The sequence below is a fragment of the Peromyscus leucopus genome, chromosome 19 (assembly GCF_004664715.2).
Source record: "Peromyscus leucopus breed LL Stock chromosome 19, UCI_PerLeu_2.1, whole genome shotgun sequence".
Classification (NCBI taxonomy): Eukaryota; Metazoa; Chordata; class Mammalia; order Rodentia; family Cricetidae; genus Peromyscus; species Peromyscus leucopus.
This window is the reverse complement of record NC_051079.1, coordinates 57020667-57041872: the sequence shown is the minus strand read 5'-3', so window position 1 is coordinate 57041872 and position 21206 is coordinate 57020667. Positions and strand designations below refer to the sequence as shown.

The following is a 21206-nucleotide window of genomic DNA, read 5'->3' as shown; positions in this document are numbered from 1 at the left end:
CTACAGACACCAAAGGGTCTAAACTTGTCCAGTAAAATCTAAGTTGACAAATACCTTGTCACCTGTTTCCATATATCTTGAGTTAGCTAAGGCCTGATGTATTTTTCACCAATAACTGAAAAGAGCTACTCCAGCTTTAGTTAAAAATTAAAACTTCAATATGAAATTTACCATTGTGAAGGGTTAAAAAAAAAAAAAAAAAAAAAAAAAAAACCCTAGCAAAAACAAGAACCTAGATCAAATAGTGTCTTGTGGTACTCAGAGAAGATACTCAAAGGCTAAACATGATGTTATCCATTAAAAACAACTTTGTGTTAAATACCTGATTTGATGGCAATTAAAAAAAAAAAGACTGAGATTAAAGGACCATCAACATCTTAAGTAACTGGCAAAGCTTCCAAGGTTTAAAATCAGGACACTCTTGAAAAGCATTCGAAATTCCAGTTTCAGTACAATATAATTATTGCTCAGTATTTTCCTTGGAGAATGGTCCAACAGCTTGTGTCATGAAATTGAACTTCATTTATCGACAGATCTGCCATAGGATTTGGCCAACCTGAAAGACCTCCTGATAGTGTGAAGAACTCACATATACTAGAACAAAGATCATTGTCTTCAATCAAAACTGAAGTAGCCAGCTACTGGGACCTTTTAAGCCATTATGAATTATTCTTTCATTGCTCAGGTTTACTGCTGTTAACATCCCGACTGAGTAGTCAAAAGCAGAGAAATATGCTAACAAAGCCAGAATGTAGGGCATGACAGAAATCTGCAGACAGACACAAACCACAAGCAGCCACACAGCTTCTGTAAAGGCATATAGTATGAGGGCTGTCCAGAGCCACGCTTCTCAACCTTACTAATGCTGTGACCCTTTAAATACGGTTCCTCGTGCTGTGGTGACCCCCAGACATAAAATTATTTTCACTGCTACTTCATAACTGTAATTTTGCTACTGTTATGAAGCATGATATAAGTATCTGATATGCAGGATATCTGATGTGTAATACCAAAGGGGTCACAACCCATAGGTTGAGAAACATTGACCTAGACAGTCAACATAGAGTCTACACCCTGACAAAAATACAATCAGACAATCCAGTTCAGCTTGAAGGAGTTACTCTCTGACTACGCATCTTTGTCAATCATGAAGCCAAATACTTTATTACAAATATTTGCCACTTCGACTTCTTCAGTGTGTACTGAGAAAACTACTGTTTAACGACACTTTATGTCTAAGGAAGACAAAAGTCTACATAAATCCTGAATGACTGAAAATCTTTAATTCCATGTTTGTAAGACTTAGTGATGGTGTTCTGTTCGCCAGCATTCACAGCCATTTTATTCCTTTATTTATGAATGGCATTTCTATCATTTAAGAGCACTATAGTAAACTGACTGACTATCCCTACTCCTAAAAACTGAACGTCTGTCTGAGGCACATTTCCCCTTCCATGGCAAAACACAGGCTTTGCATAAACACATTAATATAAAACTTTTCTTACTTTGTATTCTGGAATTGACAAAAGGTGGAGAGAGATTGTCATGTGACCCAAGATCCCTGCTGGTCATGTGGTCATAGGGAGTCCCATCTCCATAGTTCTGTAAATAAAATCACAGAGTAAGTCTCTTCCTTTTACATTTATAAACACACCTCAATACTGAAACCCTTCCTACCAGAGAAACTGGAGTCAGTTATTATCTGGCCCATGAAATTTCACTGTAAGAACTTGTACCTTCGGGTGACTAGAAGACTCAGGGAACTCCTGAATCTACAGAATTCAAATGTTTCCCACAGTAATCGCTGTGAAATCTTGATATAACGATAATGTTACCAGCTTCATAGAATTGTTGACATGATTAAATGAAATAAATATGTAAACAGCCAACACCTATGAAGTAAACTGCATATACCAAGAGTTATTCTTTCTCAAAACCTATGTTAAAGTAAGGAGAAACGATTCATCATCTGCAATGATCTGCCTCTTGTGAAAGCAAGGTAGAGCTGTTCAAGCAACATTTAGCTTGCAATACTAAAGCTTCAATGTTTATTTTAGCTACTCTTGCAGCTGCAAAATGGATGGTTCATTATATTAGTAATTAACACATAAGAATGTGAAGAATAACACATTTGAACTATGAATGAACATCAAAGCTTCAGGACCAGGCCTGTGAGATGTTCAGAGAGAAGAGGAGTGCTCGGTGTATCCACCTGAAGACCTGAGTTCAACCATGTAAAAGTGGGACAAAAAAATAACCCTACAATACTGTCCTCTGACCTCTAGATCTGGGCAGTGACATGTATGTGCCCTTCCCCACCTTCATATACACACACTCATACCCAGTAATACATAAAGGTTAAAGCTTCAACACAAATCAGTATGTATGCAGGTAAACAAAATATGCCACACAAAAGCAATTTTAAGGGGAATAATTTCTGAAAAAAATGTTTCACTAGAATAATGATCTCCTCATCTTGGGAATTTAAAAAATAATACATTGTTTGTAAGCTTTCCAGTCACTTCAATTCCATGGAGAATTTCAATAACATCTAAGAAAGAGTTAAAACCAACTGTGTTATTTGATTCAAATCTCGGTCTATTAAAGAGCATGATGTGACCAGGGGGCGGGGCGGGGGAAGCATCTGCTCAGCTGGGTGAACTGTCCATAAAGTCTAAGTCAAATTTACTCAGAGGTATCAGTTTGGTATGTTAGCCAAAGGGCAGAATCTGCCCACACATGAAAGATGGATGCTGTGAGAACAGTGGAAAGCCACATCACTTCAGTGTAAAGGACTGAGACCCTCGGGATAGGCAACTCTGCTCTCTCTCTCACCTTTCTTCCTTTACAAAAAAATTAACCAGGGTGACGCTAGAATCTAATCCCGCTGGAATGTTCATTTGTAACTAGAGGTCATACACTAAGGACCCATCCAGGCATTGTATAACGCTGATTATTATTTATGAAATGTCCTCATCCTAGCTAGTGCACTACCAACTTCAAATACATTATGGAACTCAATTATCAGCACAGCACTTTGTGTGGAAGACAGTTCCAGAACTTGGTGATGGGAGGAAAAGGGACACAGTTAGGTCACCTAATATGAGTCTACAAACATCTGTCTTGGGAAAGCCCCTGGATTTGAGAAAATATAAGTAATAATACAGTGATTCAAATCATTCACCAATATGTGTCTTGTGTATATTTATTTATTCACGTGTGTGTATGTGTTCATGTGTACTCACTTGTGTGTGTGGTACATGAGTGTGGATGCCAGAACCCAAATTCAGTCATAAAAGGCACAGATTAGGGTAGGCTAACTTGTCAGTGAGCCCCAGGTGCGGGGATTTGAAGTGGCACAGTACTATGCCTGAATTTTTTTTTTCTTAACAATGCATTATAGGGATCCAACCCTAGGCTTTATGATTATATATAAGCCCTTTGCTGACTGACCTATGTACCAAGCCCTACAAATGCATTTTTTTTTCTTTCTTAATTATACTTATTTACTTGCTTTGTACGTGTGTCATGGGTGGGAGTGTCACACACGTGTGCCACAGCACATGCAAGTCAAAGGACAACTTGGAGTCAGTTCTCTCTCTACCACGTGGGTCCCAGGGATGGAGCTGTCTAGGCTTAGCAGTAAGGGCCTTGACCCACTGCGCCACCTCACGGGCTTCTTTAAGTCAATAAAAACTGCAGTTTCTGGAAACCAAGTTTAAAAGTAAACCAGGAAGGTTCTAAATGGGCTCTGCTTGCCAAAATGCAGTTGAAAAGGACATTGTATATTCGACTACATACACACTGTAAGACATTTTAAGTTTTAAAAGCAAGCTACTGGTAGGAAACGAATAGTAAGAAGTTAATATAAAGTTAATAATGTATTTTTACTATGAGAATTTAGCTCAATATTTATAGGGTTGTACTGAATCACATAAGAAGAAATTGAGGAAGTCTAAATGAACAGAACAATAGAGGGGCATTCTGTCAGCCCACTTGCTGTCAAGGGATTGGATTTATTTGTGCAAGTGCAGACTGTAACATGAGGAGGAGGAAAGATTTCCTCAACCCATCCATATAATGCATTAGAATGTCAAGCTCAGCAGCTGCTCCAAGGCTCAACAGAGTTCCTCATAGGCTTAGAGATCCTGCTACACCCTGAAGACCAGCTTGAGGCTCACAGTGCCAAGGACAGGTGCAAAGTGTTAAGTATGACTGGCTAAAATAGCCCTTTTGGCAGCTTGATGGACCACCTCTGCCTCCAGGGACAGAGCAGAGCCCTCCCCCAATGCAAAATGATGGGAACAGTTACAGGAAGATGTCCCCCTCCCAGAAGAATGCAGCAGCTAGAGATGCAGGAAGGAGGGATGTTCATTTTACTGCATGAAGTCTACTTCTAACTGGAAACAATGTATGTGTATTATGAAACCTGCTATGGTCTTAGGGCACCTAAAAAAATAATAATAATACAGTAAAGATACCGTATGCAGCGGCCTTCCTGGTGGAACAGTAGCATGGCCACAAAGTAAAACTAATGCGGACCTGCTGTGCGAATCATACTAATAGGCTATAACTCCACGGAGTGTCATTCAGGAGTCTAGTCACACCAATATATGACTGATAAATAAGAATTTATTTAAGCTTGGTCTGAACGCAACAAATGACTTCCGATCACACTTGATCACTGGCTGGCTGGCAAAGGTTTGGCCGTGTGGCTGCTAAAAGATTTCTCTTCAGGTTAGCACCACCAATTCAACAGGTGTAAATCCAGGTGTGGTAACCAAATAAAAATCAAAGAAGCCCAGAAAGCTGCCCTCAATGATACATGTAGATCTGTGCAGGTGCGTGTGCATGTGTATGTGTGTGCATGTAGGCACCTAAGTATGCACTCTTGCGGATGCATGCCTGACGCATGTGAGAAGCTTAGTCAATTTACATATATGCCATGTCTGCCTGCAGGGACAAAAAGATGATATATACTTACCCTGGATGGGCTTGGATGGCCTCCATTCCCCCAGGACCCTGAGCTACTTCTGTCTTCTACATCTAGGGACAAGAGAGAAGTTCTTTAGGCTTTCTTGCAATAATTCTTTCGTTTTGTATATGCACTTTTAAATTAATGTTTCAAATTAATCTCCTGTTGCCTTTAATTAAGAACCAGGCGCAGGGCTACCATGATGACAGTGGCTTCTGACCCATCTACTTAAATTAACTAATTTAGATTCACAGCAGACGTGAACTGGACCCTCAGGAACCAGAGGTATGCACATAAAAATTGCCTCTATCCTCCACAGCATTTGATAGCCTCCGTCGTGAGAGAGAGGAAATGGCGCTTAAAGTTTTATTAAAATCTTTTGAACAAAACAAACTTAAAAGTACCATGAACACAATTTAAATCCAAAGGGAAAGTTAAGCTGAAGTAAATACCCACACTGACACTTTCAACATCACTGCCAGAACATGACTAGATACTGTTTGTTCTCTAGCCAAGTTTATTACAGCAGACAACAGACGTGCAACCAAAACTACAAAATGAAAGGACTCAGTGGTTTGCTTTCACTAGCACAGTGAAGAGATATTTGGGCTTTTCTAAAGGTTGTGGAGACACCTTCTGTTTCTAACAAAACAAACAAACAAACAAAAAACCAGAATGGTCCATATAGCCTAAACTATCATCATCATCATCATCATCATCATCATCATCACCATCATCACCTTCATCATTGCTTTGAGAGATTGATATAATGCATTTGATCATATTCACCCTTACCCCAACTCTTTCTATATCCATTCCCCCACTTTCCCTACCCACCCAATTTTATTTCCTATTTTCTTTTTAATCTTTCAAGACTAATTTCTGCTGCCCAAATATCATTGATGTGTGGTTTTCTACTACAGAGTACGTTATTATCCTGGTATTTGATATGTAGAAACTAAAGTTGACATTAGATGATAAGGCAATATTTGATTTCGGTAAGTCATGCTTGAAGAGACCCCAGTCAGCAACCAGGAAGCTGGGATCCACTGAACTCTCTCCCTGCACCGTTCTAATGCTGACTAGGGTAAGGAACATCCCTTCATGGATGTTGTGAGCAACAGTCCTGAGGACAGCAGAGCCATGAAGTTCTAAGGCTCACTCTATATTTGGGGATGGCTTTGACATTTTGATGAAAGGCCCATTATAAGCATGAAAAGTTTCCCTGTTGTGTATATTTTTTGATCCTGGTAGATAACAGACGGCCATCACAAACATCCCCTGACAGAATCGGAGGAGGGTGCGAAACTCTGATCCAGGAGCCGTGAAACCCCGTGTACTAACTCTCCCAACATCTCCCTGATACTGTTTATTCTCTTACTGGCCTACTGCCGCTCCTTTCATTACTGCTGCTTTATTATCGGCAGAAGCAACCACAGTGTAATTAATTGGCTTATTTTTGGGTACAGAGGAGTACATGGTGTTACAGGATATCTTAAGAGTTGGGATAGCAACAATCAACTTACTGCTAATAAACCTGAATCTTCCCCTTCCATCTCTCTCTCTCTCAGTGGCCCTCGTCTCCTGGCCCCATGCCCCCTCCCTCCCTCCCTCCCTCCCTCCCGCTTCCCCGTTCCTCTTTTTCTCCCTTAACCATAGTTCCTTGGTTCCTCCTGGTTGATACCCCAGCAGGTAAGGAGCTACAGGCAGATGTCCCCAATGGAAAGTTAGACTCAGTGCACGGCAAGCTTAAGGCCCAGAAAAGCAAGCCCAGGAGACCACATGGAGTCTGAAGAAAGGGTGTAAGACTTTCCCACACCCTGCTGTTTAACGACCCAGCATGGCGCCCTATCCTGTACACACTGAGCTGGAGTACACGAAGAAGGCACTCGCAACGCTCATGGATGTTCACACGAGTGAGTTTTGTATCCTGCGTGGTTCTCTCAATTCTTAAATAAAACACAAATATTTTCGGGGAGTGGGGGGTTCAAAAATAAAAGCTCTCAATCACTGCAGGTTTTACAGGTTTTTCAAACATTTAGTACAACCTGACTTTTCCCAGCCAAAACTTGGATTGATGGGCGAGCCTGCCCTTAAATCTGCCCAACATGCAAGAAAGGGCTAGATTTGATTTTCTCTGTCTGTCATAGACTTCATAGTGCCTGGACTTGTCTATTTTTCAATTACAAAAAAAGGGGGGTAGATTTTAAACATGCAATATAGGTGAGGGCAAAAGGCAGCATATGACTCTGCCAGAGAATCTCCATTCGGGGCAATTTTGCCAGCAAAAGGCATTGGCAAGTTCCACAGGCAGTTTTTGTTATCACAGGTTAGGAAAGAGGTCAGGAGCACTTCCAAGCACCCTACAAAGCACAGGACAGCCCTTTCAATCAAGAATGCTCTTGCCGCAAGTACGGACCATGCTGAGACACAGTCACCCCAGGCCAGTGAAAACAGAAAAGGAGTCTGCGAAAAGATGGGCTGCAATTTAATATGACTTACTAAGAACTCTTCCCCCATACACTGTGGCTATGGATTTGAACCCAAGCTTGAGCTGCATGGTTTCAGGAGACCTTTATGCCTATCTTCTGTCCACCGAATAAAAGGAAAAAATGGTCAACCCAGCAGCCTGCTAATTAGCAGGCAGATAAAACACATCAAAACTTGAGTATTCCCAACTGGGCAATTTCAAAAGCGAGCAAGCCACTAATTAAAAATGCTGGAAGTCGAGCTTTTTCCAAACAGGTTAAATACTGGCTGGGTTCCTTCACAAAGACATTCCTACCCAATCAGATCTGACTGCTCTTTTCCCATCCTTTCCCATTTCCATCTTTCTCATTTCCCGACCTCACACTGCTCTGCTTTCCTCTCTGTTTCCTCTCTTTTATTGCTCTCTTTTGAACAAGATCTTCCTTCCCTTAGCTGGCTAGATCCAGAGGATGAGGACAAATCATCAGGTCCACCAAACTCAATAAAGAGGACCACCCAATGAATTCTAATTATATTTTAGCTTGGAAAAAAAATCTATATAAACTGGTATGCATTTATGTAATGCAAAACGGAAGTCTGTTGTGGCAATTCACAAACAGGCAAACATGTCACTTTTTAGCCATCTGTGTGCATCCTCTCTGCCCTAAGCTTCATCAGACCCGCCAGTCACCTGAGTGTTTCCTCAATAACCAGGCCAGTGCATCTCATCTCAAAGTCCACCTCCATCTGAACTGCTTGGCATGATCACTTCAAAGCCAGCCTCTTAGGGTGCATCTCAGACACAGAGTCTGGACCTCACCAGTGAGGCAGAGGCAACTGTGTTTATCGCAAGGTCCCCAGGTAATTTTCATGCACATCACAGAGTATGAGAAGCAGGAGACTATGCTACCAGAAACCAGGCAAATAATGCCCATTCCGCTACAGCAGCCTACCTCACAGAGTACCTTAAAAAGGTTCTCTGGATAATGGTAGTTAGCTAGTCTTAAGAGCACATACTGTTCTGGCAGAGGACTCCCAGAGCACATATCTGGAAGTTCACAACTGTCTGTAACTCCAGTTCCAGGGTATCTGACATCCTGCTGACCTCCTCATACACATGCATGCATACGTACACGTATGTACACACACACACACACACACACACACACACACACACACACACATATTTTAAGCACAAAAAAAAATCCTTTAGAAAAAGAAAATGTTCTGACTCCACATTCAGTCCATGCTCCTGTCTTAAAGCATCCCAATGGTACTTGCTAGAATTACTTTTTGTGTACCCTGCACCTGGCCTGTGTCTGCTCACCATTCACTCTATGCCAGACACCGTACAGTCTTTGATGTCAGCCATGGGTTTGATCCTATTACTCCCTGTGCCTAGAAGGGGTGTCCAACCTTTTGACACTGCAGCACAGCACAGTCACTCACGTCTACAAAGTCCATGCTTGAGACCTACAGAATTGACTTGAAAAAAAAAATACTGAGTTTTGTTCCAAACAGGGTTTTACTATGTGTAGCCTTGGCTGTCCTAAAACTCAGTAAGTAGACCAGGCTGGACTCAACTCACAGAGACCCTCCTGCCTCTGCCTCCCAAGGGCTGGGATTAAATGTTTTAAAGTAAGTTGAGAGTTTTTTGCAAACTTTTTAACTGTCTCTGGCCACATGTGACCTGACTGCCACGAGGTGGACATGCCTAACTGTTCCTTCCCTCTCAGATGAAATGAACCCGAATGTGTGATGAGCCTTATGCCAGACACTTATATGTCCTAACAGGATGTCAACTTTACATATGACAAAAGTAAGGCTCAGAGGGGCTAGAAGGGTCCCCGAAGTGTTAGTACACAGCCAAGGGGGGACAAATACACAGCTGATATGGGATCATGATTCAGTGAGTACACCCAGCAAACACTCAGTGGTATGAATTTCTTAATTCTATACCCAGTTAGAATGTTCCTTCTTGTCCCCCAGATGGAGCGAATGTATTTTAAAAAGCACATTTTCTAACCACTACTGTATTCATAAAACATTAAAGATATTCAATAATAGGTAAATTAAACAAACATTTGAATGAATCACAAGTTAACAGCATAAAAGACAAATAGTAAAATTCTATCAAAATAGATGCTATGATGGGCTAGATATTTGCTGGAGACACATGGAAACCTTAGAAGCTATTATACTGGCAAAGATGAAAAGAAAATTTAATGCAGTTATCAGAATAAAAGATAAAAATTGTTCAGGGTAAACAAAAGTAACACTTGCATTTAATTTCATGGAAAATTCAAGTTCTCTCAATAAAAGTCAGACTAGAAATAAACAATTCACTTTATCTATAGAAATCACACTTGTGGAGTTGCGGAGGCTGGGTCAGTATCATAGTTCATTGAACAGACATTTCTTCTACAAATAACCCTGAGGAGATACGCACACTCCACCCCAGGCAGTGATGAATATAATATAGACCGTACAGCAAAGAAACATGCTTAGCTCCCTCTCAGTACCTTGTATGGTACACAGCAGAGGACGGGCTCATTTGTGTTTTACTGAATCCAACAAGCAGAAAGGGAAGAAAAAGAAAACGGCAATTTTTGGTATGGGAAAGTGTTTACATCTCGATTATGAGACAAAACAACAAAAAAGAGAATGACCCAGGTAACACAGTAACAAAACAAAACAAAAACAAAAACAAAAAGATGCTGGCAGAGGAGGTCCGAAGAGCCAACTCGGGCCACTCTTTGTTTACAAATAACCAGTCACCTCTTCACTGTGGGCGTGGGAAGGGATCACAATGCTATGGGCCGACAGAATGATACAAAAATACCAGCAGATGAAAGAAATTACACTTTTACAGATTGAAAGGCGCTCAACTGCCTGAGGTTTTTCTGATAATCATCCAAAATGTGATAATCTTGGCAACTTTTACAGATGTGCGGTTGCTCTGAAAATCAACAAGCCATTGAGGAACTCTCGATGCGCGTGGTTAGTTCTGTGAAGTCATTCGAAAATGTCTGACCCGTCACCGCCAAATTAGAAAAGTTATCTGGGCAGAGCTTGGACACAAGTTGACCCTGAGAGGGAGGATCCCCTGACAGGATTCTAACTTGCTCTGGTTTTCCATCCATTCACTGCTCTTCAGGACTGGATCACTCAGATCCCCACTTTGTGGACAATGATGCTCAAACTATCAAGGAAACTGTGCAAACATTGAAACTCTGTGCTGGGAGATGGGGAGCAGACTTAGATTTGAACAGGAGCTCTTCTGTGCCCATCATCATAGTCCAAATAAGTCACTGGCCACTCTGAACTTATTTTTGTGAACCATAAAATAAGCGAGTTCGATTTCCATTCTTGGAAATAGGGCAGGCTAGTATATTTGGATAACCCTCCCACAGAAGACTAAAAATGATGGATAACAGGGTTTTTTTTTTTCTTTTACGTCTTCTTTAAAATACTAATGAGCTGACATGATATGAAAGTTCCATCTAGCCAAAGTCAAAATCAAAGCGAAAGCTGGAACCCAGGGCACAAGAAGACATGTCTGCCAGGAGGACATGTGCCAACTTAGAAATTTTAATGGCCTCTTCAAACAAAGGAATCAGAAGAGAAGAGTAAGACCTACCCAAGGGGAGATAAAGGGAAAATAGAATTTGCAAGCTTAAGGAGATACCTTATGGCAAATGGCTAATTTACACTTGTTAAACACAAGTGCCACCCCCAGAAGAAATTCCCAGCATGGGATCCCTACTGAGAGTGCCTCATCTGCTCAAGGCCTCCAAAACTGAAGTTCTCCAAACCACTTGAACATTGGGACTGAAGGAAATCTGAGTCTCATACTTTCATGGTTCCTAGTTTGACCTAACAGAGCAGAGACTTGTGCACAGTCACCTGGAAGGTAGAGAAACACAAAATAATGAGGATTCACAAATGCTACTTTCCCCATGGAGTGCTGAAGCCTTATCATAAGTGAGAATTCAATCGGCATTAGATTTGCTCAGTGGCTCCAGTTATCTTTAAAATATTCCTTTCGTGCCTGATCACCAACGCATCTTTCTGCATGTCATATATAAATGAAGTGGTGTCAAAGATTATTCTAGATGCCTGCAGACCTATATAAAGAAACGGACCACATATTAAGTAGGTGTGTTCCTAATTTGAAATGAACAAGTCTCGGAGCTAACTGGGTCTTTTGGTTATACGTAGAGCTGGGGATTGATTCTTTCCATTGAGCCTAGACTCCACTAAGTACCAAGATCCTAGAGCACCCTGAAATCACAGAAAAAGTAACACTTTGCCATACTCAAATGCCTGCTCTTGAGGAGACACACTGATTTACTACTAAAAACTCTCACTTATTCCAAAGCATTCAGAGGCTAAGGATGATGAATTCCTCTGAGAAGATAATTCTTCCGCCAGAGGTTAGCATCTACACTGTCTTGAGTCCTCTCTGCAACAACAGGCACTGTGAAACATCCTCCACACCATGATGGAGACTCACAGAATGCGTACATCTGTGGCTCCTACTAATTCCCTAGTCCAGGAAGAACCCTTGGCTGAGCCCTCCACACAAACTGAGATGGCATATGCTCTCCGTCAGTGCCAGATGAATTTAGAGTTCAAAATATTTCATCAGCAAAGAGCGTGTTAAGGACGTGCACATTTTCATTAGCACCCAGCACAATAAGAGCTCTAAGAGGAGTGATTTGAAGTCAAATTTGGGGACTAGTGCCGACATGGGAAGAGTTGAGGAGCTCCTGACACTGACAGACCATGTCCATACAATGTTGACTGCTGCTGTTTCCTATTAGAAACAAGATGTGATGCTTCAGCATGCAGGCATCTGTGCAAGGCCAATCACTGAGGAGTAACTCCGGCACTTACCAGAGCCGACTGAGCAAAGGACAAGAGAGCGACACTTTCCACACCCACAGGGTTCTAAGATATAATCAGTAAACAGAAGGAAACAGAAAGCGGACCTGGGCCTCCTGTGTTCCCATCACGACTGTCACGGAGCTTTCTAGATCAGATCTGAAACTAAAAAGGTGCGTGTGTGTGTGTGTGTGTGTGTGTGTGTGTGTGTGTGTGTGTGTGTGTGTGTGTGTGTGTGTGTGCAGGTGTGTGTGTGGTGTGTGTGTGTGTGTGTGTGTGTGTGTGTGAAGTGTGCATGCATGAGTGTGAAAGGTAATTGAAGATATGGTGAGAACACAGTATAAAATAACTTGTTTGGAGTGGAACTACTGGAATGCTGTTATCCTTTATTAATGCCAGTTAGTATGTCTTTTAAGCACTGTTTAAAAATGTTATTCTAAAAGTAAATAAATAAATGACAATGTTCTTTTTCCTAAGTTTGTAATAAGCTTTCTAACAGTCAGTCAACTTATGCATCAAGTAACTGCCCCAGCCCCAGTTTTCCCTGTCATCCTTTCCACGTCTCCAGCCTTCCTTCTGTGTCCTCCACCACAGCCTATGACCTGCCGAAGAAGACCGATCGATCTGCATGTTCTCTTCAGGGGTCAGGTCTCAGTTTTAGGGCAATTTTCTCTGTATTTAGACTCAAATGTGCAAACCACACTATATTACTCTGCTAAACATCAATGAGAAGGCTTAATTAAGTAACACTGACAGATAAATCCATTTCTTGCACAGTAATCAAATCAAAGCAGGTTGACATAACACAGGAACTTAATACAGTTATTCCCTTGTAATTGGAAAAAGGCCCTTTACTCCTCATTAAAGCAATCTTCTGGGTACGGGCAAAATAAGAAGGCTCAGAGCTTTAATACTGCCCTATAAAAGTCTCAAGGCGCAGAACCCATCAGCAAACAAGCCAGATTATCTAAGCCCGTGATCAAGGCAGAACACACAGCTCCTACCGTTTTCAACGACTAACTCTTTATCTCTGCTACAATTAAAGAGGGAAATCGGCATCAAACACGTAAACACTGGAAAGCTGCAAAAAAGGCATAAACTCTTTTACACATTTATAAACCTACCTCCATGTGTATTTGAAGTCTCTCAGAAATGATTCTGGAAGACTCACTACTGTGAGGCTGTGAGGCTGAGGCAGGAGCAGGGCCTCCCTCCACTTTACTCCGTGGGCTCAGAGGTGCACACTGCCCAAATACAATCGTATAGAACTTTCTTCATCAGAATTATGAAAACATAGAAGATGAATAGATGCCACATCTGCAGGCTATCAGAACACTTCCCTGGTCAAATGTATACTGCCCTGACTAGGCCAAAATCCAGAAAGAGTTTAACATTATCTTACCTTGTTTAAGTCTTCCCATTAAACAAATTTCAGGCATTTCTTTGGATTTTGAAGATCCTATTAGCCATTAACCAATCTCAAGATGGTTTTAGTAACTCTTCCAGAAGGTAATCCGTTTACAATATAAGCACTATTTGGGCATACCCACATTGTTGGTTGACCAGCAAAATACACTAATGATCCTCATTCAAAACTACAGATACCCTGGCTGCATCTGGGAAATCATCAATAAAAAAAATCAAAGGTTGACACAAAGAAAAAAATCTTTTAAAATTCTCCCTATATTCTCTAATATTTCTCATTTTAAAGGGTTTTAACTACAGTGCGACTTGTGTTATATACTATATTGCATGTCAATATTTGCAAGCAGGAAAGAATCAATATTATTTACTTCTTCAATACTTCTAATGTGCATATCCTAAGGGCAGAGATGCCCAGTTATCACAAACAGGAAGTTTAATATTGATACTTTTATCCACTTCATAATTCACATTCCAAAATTGGTACCACTCATCCCTATGGGAAAGACCATGTCAAAAGATCATGCACTGTATTAAAACACCATGTCTCTTTCACCTATTTTGATTGGAAATGGCTCCTTGGTGCTTCTCTTAGTGATATAGGACTTCAGAAGAATATGTACAAGTCACCTCCAGATGATGCTTCCTAACGATTATATCCTTCCTGGGTGGATAGGGCACTAGAAATGTTACCCTGTGTATTGTCAAGGATGTCACATCAAGAGCCCCATGACACTACAGTGTCCTACTTTTCAGGTGATCAGCTAATGCCTGTCACCTGGCCAAGGTACTGTACAGATGCTATGGCACAAGTAGCTTTCCTATGCTGCAGTTACTGGCACTCTATGAAGAGACGCTTGACGACCATCATAACTAATTTGCAGTTACATACTCATTGGAAACATGAAAAAATAGTCAGTAAAAAATAAAAATATTCTTGAGTCTCCATTACCATTCTCTTTCTAAAACACTTTCCTGATGGATCCTAATGGACCTCTGGTCTGTCGGTCAATGGGAAACTTCAAGGAACTTTCAATTCTGTTTGAATTAATTACAAGATTTCTTCAATTGTTTAGTTATATGGTAGTGACAGACCCCAGTCAGTGACAGTCTCCTTGTGACCTAGGTCAGGGAGACAGGAGCAAGGAAAAGAATATGATAAACATATCTGTTCTGTAAACTGAGAACGAATTCAGCCAAAATGAAGGCAGGATTGAGCAAACCGCTTGGGAACCACTCCAATCAGTGAGGACATGCTGAACCCTCCACTCTGGGGCCAGGCTATCACCCTATATGTGGTCCTTCCCAGTCTCACCACTTCTACCCACCAGTCTGGAAGATCTGCCACCCAGGTAACACATCCCCCAGGATAGACAAGCACAACCGGGTATGATGCAGAGAAAAATCCAGTACCGCTCTCATAGGCTGGCAGAAATGAGCCTGAGAAATATCTAAAGTTTTAGTGTTAGATGGATAAACTGACATCTGAACTTCATGTTTTCTTATCTTTTTAGTTCTGAGCCTAGCCTTCAATGGCTGAGCCAACAAACCCTTTGGTCTCCAGCAGTGACCTGCCTCCGTGACACTCCAGTGTAATAGTGGCACAAAAGTTATGGGGACAAAAAACCATTATCTGATTGCATTTAAGGCTCAGTGCATGAGATGGAACCCACACCTGACAATGCTTGGGTGGTCCAGAACCTGAGACCAGACAGGCCCTGGATCTAGGGGAAAGCCAAATTCTATCATTCTGTGGAAGCAATAAAAGGACTCCTAACAACATTCTACTACACCCATGGATCAGTGTCTTGCTCAGCCATCATCAGAGAAGCTTCCTCCTATAATTGATGAGAACTAATGCAGAGACTCAAAAACTGACTGGACAATATGCAGAGAATGAGGGACCTTGGAACATCCAGTCCTAAATGAGATTTCTTCATCCAATTCCTCCCCCTCAGAACTCAGGGAATGCTACAGAAGAAGAGGTGCCTTGTCGACACAACAGGGCTGACGCACCCATAAACTCAGAGACTGCGGCAGGATGCACAGGGACCACAGAGGTTCAAGCCAGATGGGGTTCCCAGTGCTGAGACAGGAAGTGGACACAGGCCCCCATCCTTAACTCAGAAGCTATCTCCAATTGACAACCACTCACAAGGGAAAATTTTTATCTAACTCAGAAGCTATTTCCAATTGATAACCACTCACAAGGGAAAATTTTTATCCCATAGATTCTCACCAGTTATACAAACTACACTTAAGGACGTCCATGTGGGAAATTTTTTTGTTTTGTCTCATAACGCTTTACTTGGACATTTTTATTTTAACCTTACTGGTCTTTTGCTTATATATTATGGTTTCTAAATTTTGTTTTGTATGTGATGTGGGGTGTGTGTGTGTGTGTGTGTGTGTGTGTGTGTGTGTGTGTGTTTGTGTCTATGTGTATTTGTGTCTACGTGTGTTTGTGTCTGTGTATGTGTTCCTCCGGCTTTTTCTGTTGTTTTGTTTTATTGTGGTTTGGTTTTTTATTTGCCTGTTTGTCTTCCAGAGAGAGAGAGGGAAGGGTCTTGAGTCAGATAAATGGGGAAGATCTAAGAGAAGGTGAGGGAGGGGAAACTGACTAGAATATATTTTATTAAAAAAAAAAAGTCTTTTCAACTTAAAAACTGAAAAATATTTTCCTAATTAGACCACCAAGTATGAGGAGCTGCACAGCTTTGGCCATGGAAACAAAGTGACAGGGAGTTTGCCATTTGGTAGAGCTTTGCCATCACTTGCTGGGACGGGGTAAGTGAACTTCTTATAACCAAGACGAAGTGGAAACAGCTCCTTTGATAACCTTTGATAACCTCTGATAACCTCTGATAACACCTTTGTCATCCCACAATCTGAAGAGTGCCGATGGATCTCAGCCTGATGTACACAAGGCTGAGAGCAGGTTCCTCACAATTCCGTGTCATCCAAATGGCAGGCAGACAGACAGAGGTCTCCCATGTTTGTGTCTGTGCATGTGCACATGTATAAAGTCAGTGTGTACACAGGACCAACCCACTTGAATGTTCTCATAGTTTCTTGATTTTCATGATCTTGTCTAAGAGAAAGCCCATGTTCTTGTTTTCATCCACTTGGTCAGAGAAATCTGATGCAGGCATTTCACATTATACCTCAATAATGCAATCACACTTTTGCCTTATGCATTGGTTATATATATATATATATATATATATATATATAATTATATATATTCATTTCAATTAAGACGATGCATCTGGAGTCATTTAAAGTATGAAATTGGGATCAAGGGAGCTTCAGACTTAAATACGAACTGACTACAATCATTTTCATGTTACTAAAATTGCCCCAAATCCTGTCAGCAAGGTCTGCTTGCGACTCTGTTCTGCCCTGTGTACACAGTGATCTAACATGATGTCATCAATTTCAATGGAATACAAAAAGTATATAAAGTAATACACTAATATAAAATCATTTTACTATGATTTTATTCATTTCAATTAAGACGCCCAGTGCATACTGGTCAGAGATGAGCATTTATTATACTCAGTAATGCAAAATATGCGATGCAATTGGAGCTATCAGATATAAATATAATAAAAATAATACAAAAGACATGCACTGGATCTAAATAATCAAACTTAGACTTCATGATTACTGTACTAAAATTGCCCCCAAATCCTGTCAGCAGTCTGTTGCACTCGTGTACAACAGGTCACCTCATGTGGTGGCATCAATTTGCAGCCATGGAGGACTGTGGTGACAGAAAGAACCCATGGTGTCTGTCCCTCAAATGCATACTGTTTCCTACACTTTCACTTTCAGGGCCTTAAAAACATGCACACACACACCTGCTCACCCTCTTCCCGCTCTGGGGTTCTAACTGTTACAATCAGAACACACCGGAAGCACTGACTAGCGCCCTAAGGTTCAGTCCTACCACTCTCACAGGATCAGGAAATAGACATCTCATGCCGATAAGTCTGCAGCTCAGATGCCTCCTGTCTTGGCCCATCTGGTCACCAACAACACACTGGTGAAAAAGAGGTTAGCTGCCCCGCTGTCTGTGTGCCACAAAGCCAGCCTGAAGCAGGGTAAAGAGGCCATAACTCCTCTCAGGAATGGTGAAAATGTCATTGGTTTGAAAGGAGATGGACTGGGGGGGGGGACCCAAAGCATGACAATAACCAGGCATCTTGAGGGAAAACATGAAGCAGAGAAGTGGCCGGGGAAGTCTGGGCTGTCAGTGGAGAATAATGATTTATCTGATGAGATTAGCGAAAGGTTGATTAGAAGAGATGCCTGCCCAACACGGCCAAGATTGCAATGCAACTCGAAGATTCTGCTGTGGGCGAACCCGTGCAGGCCTGCCAAACTCGCTCTGCAGCGCAGGCTAGCTGTGAGTGATACAGTGGGAAAATAGCCACTAAGCCAGATTTTATTTGATTTGTACTGATGATTTTTATTAGAATACATGGATCATTGCTTCAACCTTTCCATGTAAAACCAAATCAAATTCAGAAACTCCCACATCAGTCACCTAACCTTATGTCGTTCCTTCTGCTTTACTAGCGTACAGCAGCCACATTTCGGCTGATCTGTCCCCGATAAATCGCTCAGCTACTCAAAACTGTCGGGCCAAATTTCGGGAGGCAAGTGGCCCACAAAAGCAACTGCGAAATCTGCAGTTACAAATAGGAAAACCGAAGACGAGAAACACCGTGAGCTTCATAAATACGGGGGGGGGGGGGGGGGGGGGGGTCAAAACAATGCCCAGCCAACACAGAACAAGATAAAACAGATTCTCTGCACTGGATCAAAGGCACTGTCACTTGCTTCTAGAAGGCCTCACTTCTCCCAGCTGGTCACTCCAGTTTAATCCGAGGGACAGGTGCAGTCCTCTGCAAAGGACGACTCCCAAATAAAAGGAAGCCCACAGTATGTGACATGAGCGTAGACTTCAACAATCAGTTTCACAAATGAAAAATGTTATGACACTTAAAGAGAAAAGTGCAAACACTCGATGTTACACAGGCAGAAAAATCTCTGTATTATTCATAAGAAATACATCTTTTAAAGGAGCAAAGTTCTACAGCAGAAGCTGAGGTCATGAGTCACCCCCGTCCCATTCCTTCACATTTCCCTTACACTAGCCTTTTCCATTCTTCCTCAGAAATACCATAGCTTTCCATATAACCCTATAACCAGCAATTACTGCTGGACTGTCCATTCCCAGTACATTCCACTTCCAGGGTGTTCTGTTGCAATGTGCCCTACTGTCTCCTCCTCAGAGAAAGGGGGGAATAACCTTCCTAACCAGGCTGCCAACTTCATGAACATACAGCCACATGCCATGTGCTAGTATCTCCTCAAAACTAAAATGCCTCTGAAAAGCAGTGGTCTCCAAACTTTCAAGCCTCTAGTGTATCCCTGGGTGGTAAAAACTAAGATTTGGTTACCAATCTATCATCCCCTTGACCACTAGGAAGGCTACAAACCCCATCCTCCCCATCGGAGCATCTGACTAAGGCTTGGCCAATAGAATAGGACGATAAGTAAGAGTTGTCTTTTCCTAGATCGCCCCTAGCGCTCCCCTGCCACCTCCTCTGAACTCTCCCCCTCTTTGATCAGCCTAATACTAATATCTACCGACTCCCAGAGCGAAAGCAGGGATGAATCCAGACCTCAAGACTACAGTCATCGGAGCAGCCTCCTGCTGTCCTTCTACAACAGAGGGAAACAGTCTTCTGCAGGGTTAAGCCCTGAAGCTGGGGGGTGGCTGTTGCAGTCATTCATATAGCCTGACTAATGCATCCCCCAAACAGACTGCCCTGAATTCTGGCTCGATGATTCCAGCATGTAAGCAGAGCAAACATACGCAGTTAGAGCTGGCACGGCCAAGCAAGGGAAATTGGTCTTTGAACTCCCCTTCTTCCCTTTCCGACTTGTTTTCGCCTCTTAGCACTTCCTCCCTCTGAGCACCAAATGTTCTCAGGCTGCTCAGTCTGTCTCAAGAAAATAAACAGAATGCATTTATGATCATCTTCCCTCCATTACCTTTCTGAACACCACTCATTCGAGAATGGGCTGAGCTGCTCGCTATGTGGACAGTTCGGAGAAATCTTTGATATCTCCTATTGTATTGATTCTCATCCAACAAAATGGGAATGACTGCTTCTGCTCCCTGGACTGTCATGAAAATTATAGGAAACTGGGGGAAACGTCACCATGGAACCTGGACCACAGTAGGAACTAAAATATATAGACGTATAATTATAATTTTTATAATTATTTTATAACGATCATTAATTTTATAATTATTGTTTTTACTATTTCAACACAAAGGAAATAAAAGATTAACATCAAAAGAGTTTTCTCTTGGAAATACGTGATTTGGATTGGGACAAAACTCTTCCAAAAATAAAAGGTAATATTTGATTACCAAAAAAAATGATTGCGGAATTATGTAAGACCATATAGTATAAAACTGACATTTTTTTTTTTTTGGAGTGGATACATTAGTGAATGAACTCTAGACCTTTACACCCACTGAGTGACGTCCTCAACTCCTATCATTGCTTCCCGTAAGTTACTGCAATCCACATGCAACGATGGTAACTGCCAAGGGTCTACTAGAAAGGCTGGCACTTAAAGGAATGAGCTGTACCCCCTCAGCATCTCCAGAGAACACTGAGAAGGGAGAACACAGTCCTCATCTCTCTGCTGATTCACTTGTAGAGTCTGCGCCAAGCATGGCAGAGATGTCACGGAAGTCAAATAAACATTAATAGTGGGCATGTGTCAGTAAAAAGTGTTGCTTTTGCTTAAAAGTAAAAACAAGTTAAAGTCCAGTAAAAATCAAATTCCTGAACATCTCTAGGACAGATGTGACGTAAGGGAGAAGGAATTCATTCTATCCTGGGAAGCCAGACTGGTACTCTGCTCATCTTCCCCAGGAAACATCCAACACACTCAGTATTCAAAACCAGCAATGCCAGCACATTTACACCATGGAAATGGGCAAACATTGCTCAGAACTTTCTTTTTCCTTGAAGAGGAGGTTATTCAAAGTTGGCCACCACCTCAAGGAAAACTCTCACTGACAAGTCTTTTGGGAAGTCGCGTCCTTCAACGCTTAGCCTAGAATGAAGGCTTCAGATAAGAGCTCAGGAATCGTGTTAACTGTGCCATCTACATGGAAAGCCAGGTTGCTTACATTTGTTTTTTACTTTTCTCCAAATGAGCAATACAGAGCTTTATGATCACAGAAAGCTGTCAATTTAAATGTCCAAATTCAGATAGTTCTCTTTTATGTTTTATATCCCACTGTTCCTTATTTTTGCCCTCTTTTTATCTGTCTCTTCTTCACATATCTCACTTCGACCCTTGCTTCTGAACATCCAACATTTTGTATATATCTCCTTTAAGAATTACCTGTTGC

General features: G+C 41.6%; 1 protein-coding gene across 18 annotated transcripts in view; it reads right to left on the bottom strand.

Annotated features, from left to right (window-relative positions):
• The window catches only part of Tcf4 (transcription factor 4), a 345993-nt gene that overhangs the window by 221677 nt on the left and 103110 nt on the right, over positions 1-21206 (bottom strand). For all 18 annotated transcript variants that reach the window (XM_028864673.2, XM_028864682.2, XM_028864699.2 and 15 more), the window contains 2 exons: positions 4985-5046; positions 1506-1602 (listed from right to left, as the gene is read on the bottom strand). In XM_028864673.2, the coding sequence (XP_028720506.1) occupies positions 1506-1602; positions 4985-5046 (159 nt within the window). The remainder of the gene's footprint in view (positions 1-1505; positions 1603-4984; positions 5047-21206) is intronic.